The 13,002-nt window shown below is 41.0% G+C and overlaps 1 protein-coding gene across 1 annotated transcript in view; it reads right to left on the bottom strand.

Annotated features, from left to right (window-relative positions):
* The window catches only part of afap1 (actin filament associated protein 1), a 331,909-nt gene that overhangs the window by 97,023 nt on the left and 221,884 nt on the right, over window positions 1-13,002 (bottom strand). Inside the window, exon 7 of the mRNA XM_068040149.1 lies at window positions 4,465-4,557. Within this exon, the coding sequence (XP_067896250.1) occupies window positions 4,465-4,557 (93 nt within the window). The remainder of the gene's footprint in view (window positions 1-4,464; window positions 4,558-13,002) is intronic.

A 13,002-nucleotide genomic window follows, 5' to 3' on the forward strand; every position in this document is an offset into this window, starting at 1 on the left:
AATCTTTTCTTTAATTATTGGGCATCACTGTCTAAGCCAGCATTTATTGCCCGTCCCTAATTGCCCTGGAGAAGGTGGTGGTGAGCTGCCTTCTTGAACCACTGCAGTCCTTGGGGTGTAGGTACACCAACAGTGCAGTTATAAAAACAAGAAACACTGGAAATACTCAGCAGGTCTGGCAGCATCTGTGGAGAGAGAAGCAGAGTTAACATTTCAGGTCAGTGACCCTTCATCAGAACAACGAGGAAAGGAGTTCCAGGATTTTGCCCAGTAACAGTGAAGGAACGGTGATATCGTTCCAAGTCAGAATGGAGGGCAACTTGCAGGTGATGGTGTTCCCATGCATCTGCTGCCCCTGTCCTTCTAGATCGTGGGTTTGGAAGGTGCTGTTGATGGAGTCTTGATGAGTTGCTGCAGTGTATCTTGTAGATGGTACACACTGCTGCCACTATGCATCGGTGGTGAAGGGAGTGAATGTTAAAGATGGTGGATGGGGTGCCAGTCAAGCAGGCTGCTCTGTCCTGGATGGTGTTGAGCTTCTTGAGTGTTCACTGGGGCAAAGACCTGCCTGATTTAATGGAAGGAAATTCTGGTAGGTTTAGAAACTGCTGTGATATCATCCCTGTTAGTGTCTAATAAATTCTGCTAATAGATGTTAAGTACCTGGTAGTTGAAGGTAATAGGGTGAACTGGTGTTGGGTGTTGTTAGGAGTGGAGAAGTAAGCTCTGTGACAAGCAATAAACAATCTCCACCAAAGCATCCTAGTGTCAGTGTCTACTTCACAAACAGGCTTGGAAGTTTCTCTAACACTCCCGACCAGATTTTCCTCTCTGAGCTTGCCCAGGTAATGTTTAATCTCCAGGTGGCAAAGACAAAAATCTACTCTGACAGACAGCGACAGTCCCAACACAAAACCCTGTGGTTAAAATAAAAGCAAAATATTGCAGATGCCGGAAATCTGAAATAAAAACAAAGTGCTGGAAATACTCAGCAGCTCAGGCAGCATCAGTGGAGACAGAAGCAGAATTAACGTTTCAGGTCTGTGACCTTTCATTAGAACCCTGTGGGACTCCACTCATGACTATCCCTCTATCGAACTGCTCCCAGTTATAACTCTGTTTATGAGTGTGCACCCAGTTATCGATCCTCGATAATATCTGATGCCTTATCCAATTGCTATACATGCAACATTGTATTGAAGGCTTCTGGAAAGCAAAATATGTAACAACCTTTGGATTGTCATCATCCACTAATTCATTGCATAGTAATCACAGCGCAGAAACAAGCCATACAGACCAACAGGTCCATGCCAGTGTTCATACTGCACATGAGCCTCCTCCCACCCTTCTTCATCTAGCCCCATCAACATATCCTGTACTCTCTTCTCACTCACGTATTATCTAGCTTCCCTTTAAATGCATTGATGCTATTCACCTCAACTACCACTTGTGGTAGTTGCATATTCCATATTCTTACCACTTTCTGGGTAAAGAAATTTCTCCTGAATTCCCTATTGGATATATTTGTGACTATCTTATATTTATGATCTCTAGTTCCGGTCTCCCTCAAGTGGAAACATCTTCTCTAAGATTATGAAAGGGTAGACGTAAAGACCTCTATCCAGTCATATCTCAGCCGTTTCTTTTCTACATAAAAGAGCTTCAGCCTGTTCATCTTTCCTATTAGACGTAACCTCTCAGTTCTGGTATCATTCTAGTAAATCTTTATTGCGCTTTTTCCAGGAAAATATATATCCTTTCTATAATATGGAGACTAGGACTGTTTCCAGTATGCCAAGTATTGGATGTCCAAGGTTCCAAACCAGTTTAACATAACATCTCTGCTTTTTCAACAACATCCCTCTAAAAAGGAACCCCAGTGCTTTCTTTGCTTTTTTCTTTTTTAAAAAAAGGCCTTATTAACCTGTATCGCTTTTACTGAATTGAGTGTCTGACCCCAGACTTGGTCACTTCCTCAAAGAACTCCAGTTAGTGAGACAGGACTTCCATTTCAAAAAGCCATGCTAATAACTGTCAAACCGACAATCTCTCCGGATGATTCTTAATTGCATCCTTTATACCATCCAGTATGTTCCCTAAAACTGGCATTAAAAAAGATTCTCAGGAACAGATTTCTTCCTCTTGTTAAATATTACAAACACATGAACCTCCCTCCAATTCACTGGAACTAACCCACATCTCAAAAGAGCTATTAAGTATACCAGCCAATGGCTCGCACTCCTTCAATCATAAGGTCAGGAGTGGGGAAGTTCACTGATGATTGCACAATGTTCAGCACCATTTGCGACTCCTCAGATACTGAAGCAGTCCGTGTAGAAATGCAGCAAGACTTGGACAATAAGCCAGGCTTGGGCTGATAAGTGGCAAGTAACATTCACATCACACAAGTGCCAGACAATGACCATCTCAACAAGAGAGAATCTAACCATCTCCCCTCAACATTCAATGGCATTACCATCACTGAATCCCCCACTATCAACATCCTGGGGGTTACCATTGACCAGAAACTGAACTGGAGCAGCCATATAAATACCGTGGCTTCCAGAGCAGGTCAGAGGCTAGGAATCCTGCAGCAAGTAACTCACCTCCTGACTGCCCAAAGCCTGTCCACCATCTGCAAGGCACAAGTCAGGATTGTGATGGAATTCTCTCCACTTACCTGGATGGATGCAGCTCCAACAACACTCAAGAAGCTCGACACCATCCAGGACAAAGCAGCCCGCTTGACTGGCACCCCATGCACAAACATTCACTCCCTCCACCACCGACGCACAGTGGCAGCAGTGTGTACCATCTACAAGATGCACTGCAGCAACGCAACAAGGCTCCTTAGACAGCACCTTCCAAACCCGCGATCTCTACCAACTCGAAGGACAAGAGCAGCAGATGCATGGGAAGACCACCACCTACAAGTTCCCCTCCAAGCCACACACCATCCTGACTTGTTACTATCTCGCCGTTCCTTCACTGTCGCTGGGTCAAAATCCTGGAACTCCCTTACTAACAGCACTGTGGGTGTACCTATCCCACATTGATGGCAGCGGTTCAAGAAGGCAGCTCACCACCACGTTCTCAAGAGCAAATCGGGATGGGCAATAAATGCTGGCCTAACCAGCAACGTCCACATCCCAGGAACGAATAAAAAAAAAATTCCCGATTTCTTCAGCACTCGGACAAATTACATCAATTCGAGGATCCCAATTAACCTTCAGTGTCTTAATCCTAGCTGAGACCATCTCTGCATTATGTCTATTGAATCAATTTTAGTAGTATCCCTATCCAGTACCACTGGCACCTTAGCATCTTCAGTTGTGAAAACCGATGCAAAGTATCCATTTAGCACTTTGGCCATATATTGGTCCTCAAACCTGATTAGCTTTAAGTCACTTAAAAGATTCATGCAGTCCTTAATAATTTTTCTGGCTTCTGACGCAACTGAAAAAGTTCTACCAACCTTACTATACCTGTCCACAATTGTGCTTTCTTGTATTTTTAATAGTGACTGTAGTCATCCTTAAGTCATTTATTATACCAGTCCCTATTCTCTTGACAATTATTTGCTTTATACCTTGTGTGTATTTTCTTTTAGATTTATTTCCCTACGGTCCTGTGGAATAAAGGAAGTCTGAAATGAGCTTAATTTATTTTTTTAGACTTCTCAGTTAAATGGCGTAACACTTCCTTAGACGATGTACAATTAAAATACAACTAGGCTTTTTGTCTGGAATGTGCATAATTTGTTTTCTTTTCCACACTTCTCAAGACAAACCCAAATTTAAGCCAACCCAGAACTGTGCCTGGGATGAAGAAGATAAGGAACAGAGTTCAGAGAAAGAAATACAGAAAGGGAAAGAACTAAGTAGACAGAAATAAAGAACCAGAAAACAAGAGATAAAATAATGGATGAAAACAAACAAAAACTAAAAGAAAGAAAAAAAAATAAGTTTTGTTCTCAAAAATGGCAGTCTCATGAAACTGCAGCCACTTAATTCACAGGCTTCCAGATTGCTGCTCAGAAAGGAGAAGGAGGAGTGTTAGAAGTTTAGGCTGATTGTAAAATACTTTCTAGGATAATTCAGCAAGGCTCCATGCCCAGGATTGCTAGGTGGGAGCTCTGATCTGACAATCAAGCCTCAGTGTTATAGCCCCTTCTCTAATCTGCATTCCTATCTTGCAAAGCTCTGTGTGGAGAGTAGAGCCCTGCTGAATTCACCCTCATACTTCCACACCTAGCCTTGGAAAGGACATTTTTTTTTGCTAATTAGGGCTTATTCTTCTCATTCTCAAAATAAGAGAGATTACTCGTCATTTGGATTTCGAATCTATGAAACCAATAAAAAATTGACACCAGATTAATGGAAATAGAGTATTTAATAAGTACTTTCAGATATTCCCCCAAGGCTATATATAAACTGTAGTATTGGGAAATATGGAGGTCATTACCTTTTCCAGTTCTGCCTTGTTCGCAGGAAAAATTGTCATGGATCCATCTGTTTCAGTAGTTACATTGCAAAGTACAACAACATCTTTTATCACCTAAAAATAACACAAGAAGAAATATTAAAACAAAATAAGAATTGAAATACACAGTTGTATCATAGTCATAAATTCATGGTGTTTAATATTCTGATATGAAATTAAGGAATGCAATATTATAATTTAGCTTCCAGTAATCAGAAGAAAAATCACTCCCACTTAAGAGATTTTTGTGATATGGTCCATATGAAAAAATAGAGGGTGAACCCCTTAATAAATTTCCTGATCATGGTTTGTTTCAAAACAAAACTGCTGAAAAACCAACAGTTCCATTGTTACTATAACCTTCTGAAGCTGCCTACGATTTATTCAACTTTGGACCATTTAAACACAAACACATCCTAAAGCTCTAGTGACTTACATGTCAGTTATAAATAGCTTTATTATTTTTATAATTTTTTCAGTTTGGTAGAGGGAAGGGGCGTTCTCCCCAATTTGTCAATCACTGTTTTCTTTAAAAAATATCATGGAGTAGCTGTTTTCTTTTCAACATTTTAAATCATGATTCAGCCAGTGATTTTTGACAGTTTTATCGCAATGAAAATTGCAGGTTAATTTGTGGAAAATAATTTGACAACTTTCATCGTCACTTTTCAACACATGCTTAATGTGTGACTATTGTGTTCAGAAAGCACTTATTTTAAGCAATATTAAACCACTGTGGAATAAGTTTTAGGTAGAAAGGCTTTCTTAAGGTATTTGTACTGAGTTAGACATCGGACAATCAAAGAGGTTATTTTTCTGCCATTGAACTTGTGTAATATGAAGTTGATAGCAATGGCAAAAAATTCTCCAAGCATATCTCACATATAGCAACAGTGATTTCACACTTCACAATCACGTAAATTGCCTACTAATTGATAGGAATCTGACAGTTTTGTTTAGCCAACAGTAGAATTTGCAGAAGAGAGCACATCTTTGTTCTTCTGGCTGGTTGCCAAATTTGAAGAGCCCAATTTATAGCCTGGGACAGAGTTGCAATGTTTGATGCCGTTTTCATGAAGTGAAAAACAACCACAATATTTTGGTGCCATAGTGCAGCAGAGGAAACAAATGAGAAACTAATGAGAAACTACAAAGTTCCATACAAGACTGACCTGGCAGGAGGCATGAAAGAAGTTTCATGATATAAAAAAGATCACCAGCTAGGATTACAATGTTAGTATATGTTATCACCAAAAGACAGATTATGAACATAATTTACATGCAAGAGTGTGAAACTGACTAATTGATACTGATTCTGATGATTAATGAATTCCAATCTACCACTAGTCTCTTTCTCAATATCAATCTAACAGCCATATATGGAAGCTAAATTACTAGCCCTTACTCACTGAAAATGGCATTTAAATAGGAAATTCATTCTTTAATCGCTAGTTTATTCCTACTTTTTACAGCAAATTGCACAATATAGGAAGGCAAGGTCTGCAATGTAGTGAAGTCCCCCAAGGAAAAAACTCTGAGATCAGGCTTTCAGCATGAATTAGGCAAGGAGGCTTTTGAAGACACTGGGCCTGATGAAATTGGAGAGGAACTTAAATAGTGTAAAGATCAATTGTGTAATTGGCTGACTGTGTGCTGCTGGTAGGCAGCCTAGCCCAGTGAAAGGGCATATCAGAAATTCAAATGCACAGTGCAGTTGATTTTCTGGCTTTGACTAATTTATTGAGTTAGACACAGACGCAATATTTGATGATGTTCGTTTTGGTGTCGTAGTGTAGCAAACACAAGTGAAAAACATCTGTCATGGTGAACTGCCAGAGTTCCATACAAATTTATTATTTATTCGTCTTAAATGGCTGGAAAATTGTGTGCATTTTTGTTACACAAATGTTTGATATCTGCTGCTGGCAGGGTCCAGGTCTGAAGTAAGAAAGTTAAGCTTCAACTGTTGTGCATCATTTTAATCATAGATGTGCTCCATATATTAAATCACAGTGTCCACCTGCACCAATTATCTACAATGCTTATGTTCACAATATTCAACAAGTTTCAATACATAAAAATACATGGCTGTTACAAATGAAAACAGGCCATTTGGCTCAATCATTCGATATCAGCATTTACCCATCACCCAAGCAAATAGCTGATTACTACCTACTGCCCTCCCTCAGCTGATGAATCTGTACTCCTCCACGTTGAACACCACTTGGAAGAGGCACTGAGGGTAGCAAGGGCATGGAAATACTCGGAATAGGGCATTTCAATGGTCAATCACCAAGAGTGGCTCAGTAGCACCTTTACTGATCAAGATGGCTAAGTCCTGAAGGATACTTCAGCCAGACTGGGCCTGCGGCAAATGGTGAGAGAACCAACATGAGGAAAAAACCTACTTGACCTCATCCTCACCAATCTACCTGTCGCAGATGCATCTATCCACGATAGTATTGGCAGGTGTGACCACCGTACAGTCCTTAAGGAGATGAAGTCTCGTCTTCACACTAAGGACACCCCACCATCATGTTGTGTGGCACTACTACTATGCTAAATGGGACAGATACAGATCAGATCTAGCAACTCAAAATTGGGCATCCATGAGGTGCTGTGGGCCATCAGCAGCAGCAGAATTGTATTCAACCACAATCTGTAACCTCAATGGCCCAGCATCCCTCACTCTACCATTACTGTCAACCCTGGTTCAATGAGGAGTGCAGGAGAGCTTGCCAGGAGCAGCACCAGGCACACCTAAAAATGGGGTGTCAACCTGGTGAACCTACAACACAGGACTACATGCATGTCAAACAGCAGAAGCAGCATGCAGTAGACAGAACTAAAGGGTCCCACAACCAACGGATCAGATGAAAGCCGTGCAGTTCTGCTGCATCCAGTCACAAATGGTGGTGGACAATTAAACAACTAACAGGAAGGGGAGGCTCCATGAACATCCCCATCCTCAATGATGGGGGAGCCCAGCAAGTCAGTGAAAAAGACAAGGCTGAAGCATTTGTAACCATCTTCAGCCAGAAGTGCCAAGTGGATGATTCATCTCAACCTCCTCCTGAGGTCCCCAGCATCACAGATGCCAGTCACAAAGGCTATAGGCCCCAACAACATCCCAGATGTAGTGCTGAAGACATGTGCTCCAGAACTAGCCGGGCCATTAGCTGAGCTGTTCCAGTACAGTTACAACACTGGCATCTACCCAGCAAAGTCGAAAATTGCCCAGGTATGTCCCGTACACAAAAAAAGGTCAAATCCAATCCAGCCAACTATCACCCCATCAGTCTACTCTCAATCATCAGCAAAGTGATGGAAGATGTCATTCACAGTGCTATCAAGTGACACCTACTCACCAATAACCTGCTCACTGATGCTCAGTTTGGGTTCCGCCAGGACCACTCGGCTCCAGACCTTATTACAGCCTTGGTCCACACATGGACAAAAGAGCTGAATTCCAGAGGTGAAGGGAGAATGACTGCCCTTGACATCAAGGTAGCATTTGACTGAGTGTGGAACAAGGAACCTTAGCAAAATTGAAGTCAATGAGAATCAGGGGATATTCTCCACTGGCTGAAGTCATACTTAGCACAAAGGAAGATGGTAGTGGTTGTTGGAGGCCAATCACCTCAACCCCAGGATATGGCTGCAGGACTTTCTCAGGGTAGTGTCCTAGGCCCAACCATCTTCAGCTGCTTCATCAACGACCTTCCCTCCGTCATAAGGTCAGAAATGGGGATGTTCGCTGATGATTGCACAATTTTCAATACCATTCATAAGTCCTCAGATAATGAAGCCATCCCTGTCCACATGCAGCAAGACCTGGACAACATTCAGGCTTGGGCTGATAAGTAGCAAGAAACAATAGCATCACGCAAGTGCCAGGCAATGACCATCAGCAACAAGAGAGAGTCTAACCATCACTCCATGACATTCAATTGAATTACCATCACTGATGCCCCACCATCAGCATCCTGGGGGTTATTATTGACTAGAAACGTAACTGGAGCTGCCATATAAATACTGCCTACATTCTACAAGGCACAAGTCAAGAGTGTGATGGAATACTCCCCACTTGCCTGGATAAGTGCAACTCCAACAACATTCAAGAAGCTCGACACCATCCAGGACAAAGCAGCCCACTTGATTGGCACCCCATCCACTGCCTTAAACATTCACTCCCTTCACCACCAGCATGCTGTGGCAGCAGTGTGTATCATCTACAACAGAGGTCTCCAACCTTTTCTATAGTGACAGCTACTTCTGATAAATGAAAAATATCACAAGCTACTTAAACGTCTATTGAAAAATATGGACAGATAGATAGATCTGCAAGAGCAAAACATCTAGTCCCACTCCCCTGCCTTTTCCCCATAACCCTGCATTTTTTTCCCCTTCAGATAATTATTCAATACCCATTTGAAAGCCACAACTGAATCTGCCTCCACAACACTCTCAAGCAGTGCATTCCAGATCCTAACCACTCGCTGCATGAAAACGTTTTCCCCTCATATCACCATTGCTTCTTTTGCCATTCACCTTAACCTCTGGTTCTCAACCCTTCTGCTAATGGGAACAGTTTCTCCTCATCAACTCTGTCGAGACTCATCATGATTTTGAACACCTATCAAATCTCCTTTCAATCTTCTCTTCGGTATGATATGATAGCCATTGCAGAGACATGGTTGCAAGGTGACCAAGGCTAGGAACTGAATATTCAGGGGTATTTGACATTTCAAAAGGACAGAAAGAAAGGAAAAGGAGGTGGGGTAGCTCTATTGATAAAGGATGAGATCAGTACAGTTGTGATCAAAATGTAGTATCAGTTTAGGTGGAGATAAGAAATAGCAAGGGAAAGATGTCACTGGTGGGAGTAGTTTATAGGCCCCCTAACAGTCGCTACACTGTAAGATACAGTATAAATCAAGAAATAAAGGGGGCTTGTAAGAAAGGTACTGCAATAATTGTGTGTGATTCTAACCTCCACATACATTGGACAAATCAAATTGGCAAAGTTGGCCTTGAAGATGAGTTCATAGACTGTATTTGGGACAGTTTCTTAGAACGATACTTTGTGGAACAAACCAGGGAACAGGCTATTATAGATCTGGTAATGTGTAATGAGACAGGATTAATTACAGCTCTCATAATAAAGGATCCTCTAGGCAAGAGTGATCATAACAAGACAGAATTTCACATTAAGTTTGAGGGTGAGAAACTTGGGTCTGAAACTATTGTCTTAAACTAAAAGAAAGTCAATTGAAAAGGTATGAAGACACAGCTGGCTAAAGTAGATTGGGAAAATAGGTTAAAAGGTAGATAAACAGTGGAGATATTTAAGGTGCTATTTCATAACTCTCAACAAAGATATATTCCATTGAGAAAGAAAGACTCCAGGAGAAGGATAAACCATCCCTGACTAACTAAGGAAGTTAAGGATGGTATCAAATTGAAAGGAAAGGCATACAATGCTGCAAAGATTAGTAGTAGGCCAGAAGATTGGGAAAATGTTAGAAACCAGCAAAGAACGACTAAAAGAAAAGAGGGAGAAATTAGAATGAGAGTAAACTAGCAAGAAATATAAAAAGAGTGCAAGAACTTCTACAAGTATACAAGAAGGAACAGAGTAGCTAAAGTAAATGTCGGTTCCTTAGAGGATGAGACTGGAATTAATAATGGGAAACTAGAAACTGGCAGAGCCTTTGAGCAAATATTTTGTAAGTGTCTTCACAGTAGAAGACAATAAAAGCATCCCAAGAATAGTAGAAAATCAAGGGGCAAAAGGGAGGGAGAAACATAAAACAATCACTATCATTAGAAGAAAAGTACTAGGAAAACTAATGAGACTGAAAACTGACAAGTCCCCTGGACCTGATGGTCTGCATACTAGGGTCTTAAAATAAGTGGCTGCAAAGATAGTGGTGCATTGCTTGTAATCTTCCAAATTTCCTTAGATTCTGGAAAGGTCCCAGTGGATTGGGAAACTGCAAATGTAACGCCCCTATTCAAGAAAAGAGAGAGACAGAAAGCAGGAAACTATAGGCCAGTTAGCATAACGTCTGTCACTGGAAAAATGCTGGAATCCATTATTAAGGAAGTAGTAGCAGTACATTAAAAAAATCATAATGCAATTAAGCAGAGTCAACATGGTTTTATGAAAGGTATCACGCATACAAGAAGTGCGATGATGAAAAATTACAGACTAAAACTAAAGAGTTACAAAAATTGACTTTGTCTTTTAAAAAATGGACCTTTCTTTTAAAAACTGAATAAGGTGCTCCAAAATGGCCACAAAAGGTCAAGAAAAACTTGGCCTTTGTATATTTAAACTGTCTGACAGGGACAAAGGAATATCTTTAAAGTTAAGAAGTGTCAATTGCACGCATCCTACACCTATCCTGAAACATTCCTGAATTGAATGGGTTCTTCTGAAACAAAGAAGGTGTTGAAGTAGCTACATCCTGAGCCATTGTCAGTCACTACAGGGAAGAAAATACTTGTGTCCCAGCAGAGGGAAGATGTAATGAATTTTTACCTTAAAAAGGTACCTAGAGAGAGAGAGGGAGACACCAGAAAGAAGCATCACCAAACAGCTTTTCCAACTAAGGGGTTGGGAGCAATCTGGCAAGCCAGAACAATGCGCCCTGCTGTAGAATTCTATATCTATATTTATACAGCAGTGAATTAGAAGTGATCCACTGTCTTCAACTGAACTTTCAGCCAAGAGAGAAACCTACAAACACCTCAGGCCTGCAACCGAGAACTTGACTTCCGAGAGAACTGAACAGGTTTAGCGTGATGCCTGAAATCCACCCCAACTTACAACCACTTATCCCTTTTCCTCTCTATCTGTCTCTTTGTGTGTGTGTGTGTGTGTGTGTGTGTGTGTGTGTGTGTGTGTGTGTGTGTGCACGCACGCACTAGCGAATGCGTGAGTGGATGTGGTTGTAACAATTTCGGGATAAGGCGTATTGATCAATAAATAATTGATTTTCTGTTTTAAACCTACAAGAAAACCTGTCGCTGTCTATTTGACAAATAAAGCACAAAGGGGTTAAACCCTAATAACAAAACACACTTGCTGTGGTCAGGTGGGAGTTGAACAGTGGAAACCACCCAAACCCCTCATCACGTGACCGTGACACAGGGAAATCGTGTTTGACAAATTTGAGTTCTTTGAGAATGTAACAAGCAGGGTGGACAAAGGGGAACCAGTGGATGTAGTGTTTTCGGATTTCCAAAAGGCATTCAATAAGGTGTCACATAAAAGATTACTACACAAGTCAAGAGCTCATGGTGTTAAGGGAAATATATCAACATGTATAGAGGATTGGCTAACTAATAGGGAACAGTGAGACAGGATAAATGGATCATTTTCTGGTTGGCAAACTGTAACTAGTGGGGTGCCACAGAATCAGAGCTGGGGCCTCAACTATTTACAATCTAGAGTAAAAGTGTTGTTATCCAGTATGTGCTGGACCTGAGAGGCGCCGGATAATTGAAAATTGCGGTTAATCAAGAGTCATACTACCAAGGCAATACAATACAATAGTTTTAATTAATTTTAATTTAATTTTTTGATGCTTGATGTCAAATATTGTTGATGAACCAACATTGATTCATCAACACATTACGATTATCACCTTTTTCAAGACGTCTACAAATGTCTATTTTCTGGTTTAGCATCAACATCACCCTTTTCTGCTTTTCCCCTTTTCCTGTCAATGGTTTATTGGATGCCATAATGGGTGGATGGTGAGATAAATTGCGATATAAGCACAGCAATGTAACAACATGCTCAACACAATGGCAGATACGAACAAGATGGACTGCCAGCAGCGCCACTGAGGTGACTATTGGCAGCATCATGAACTAATGCCAAGAACAATCAACTGCAATCTGGAAAACTTGGCCCAGGAAAGCATTGGGAGACATGTTCAGGAGATTTTGAAAATTTCGGATAATAAAGCTTGCCAGTTGGTAAAGTGCTGGATAACAAAGGTTTTACTATGTATCAATGACTTAGATGAAGGCACCAAGTGTATTGTTGTCAGGTTTGCTGACAGTACAAAGATAGGTAGGAAGGCAAGTTGTGAGGAGGAAACAAAGTCTGCAGAGAGATATAGACTGGCTAAGTGAATGGGAAAAAATTTGCAGATGGAATATAATGTGGGAAAATATGAGGTTAACTACTTTGGTAGGAAGAATAGAAACCAGAATATATTTAAGTGGAGAGAGACTACAGAATGCTGCAGTACAGAGGGATCTTTGTGTCCTTATACATCACAAAATCACAAATCACAAAAAGTTAGCATGCGGGTACAGCAAGTAATTAGGAAGACCAATGGAATGTTGGCACTTATTGCAAAGTAGGTGGAGTATAAAAGTAGGGGAGTCTTGCTACAGCTGTGCAGAGTGTTGGTGAGACCACACCTAGAGTATTGTGCAGAGTTTTGGTCTCCTTACTTAAGGAGGGATATACTTGCATTGGAGTTCAGAGAAGGTTCA

The sequence above is a fragment of the Heterodontus francisci genome, chromosome 1 (assembly GCF_036365525.1).
Source record: "Heterodontus francisci isolate sHetFra1 chromosome 1, sHetFra1.hap1, whole genome shotgun sequence".
NCBI lineage: Eukaryota > Metazoa > Chordata > Chondrichthyes > Heterodontiformes > Heterodontidae > Heterodontus > Heterodontus francisci.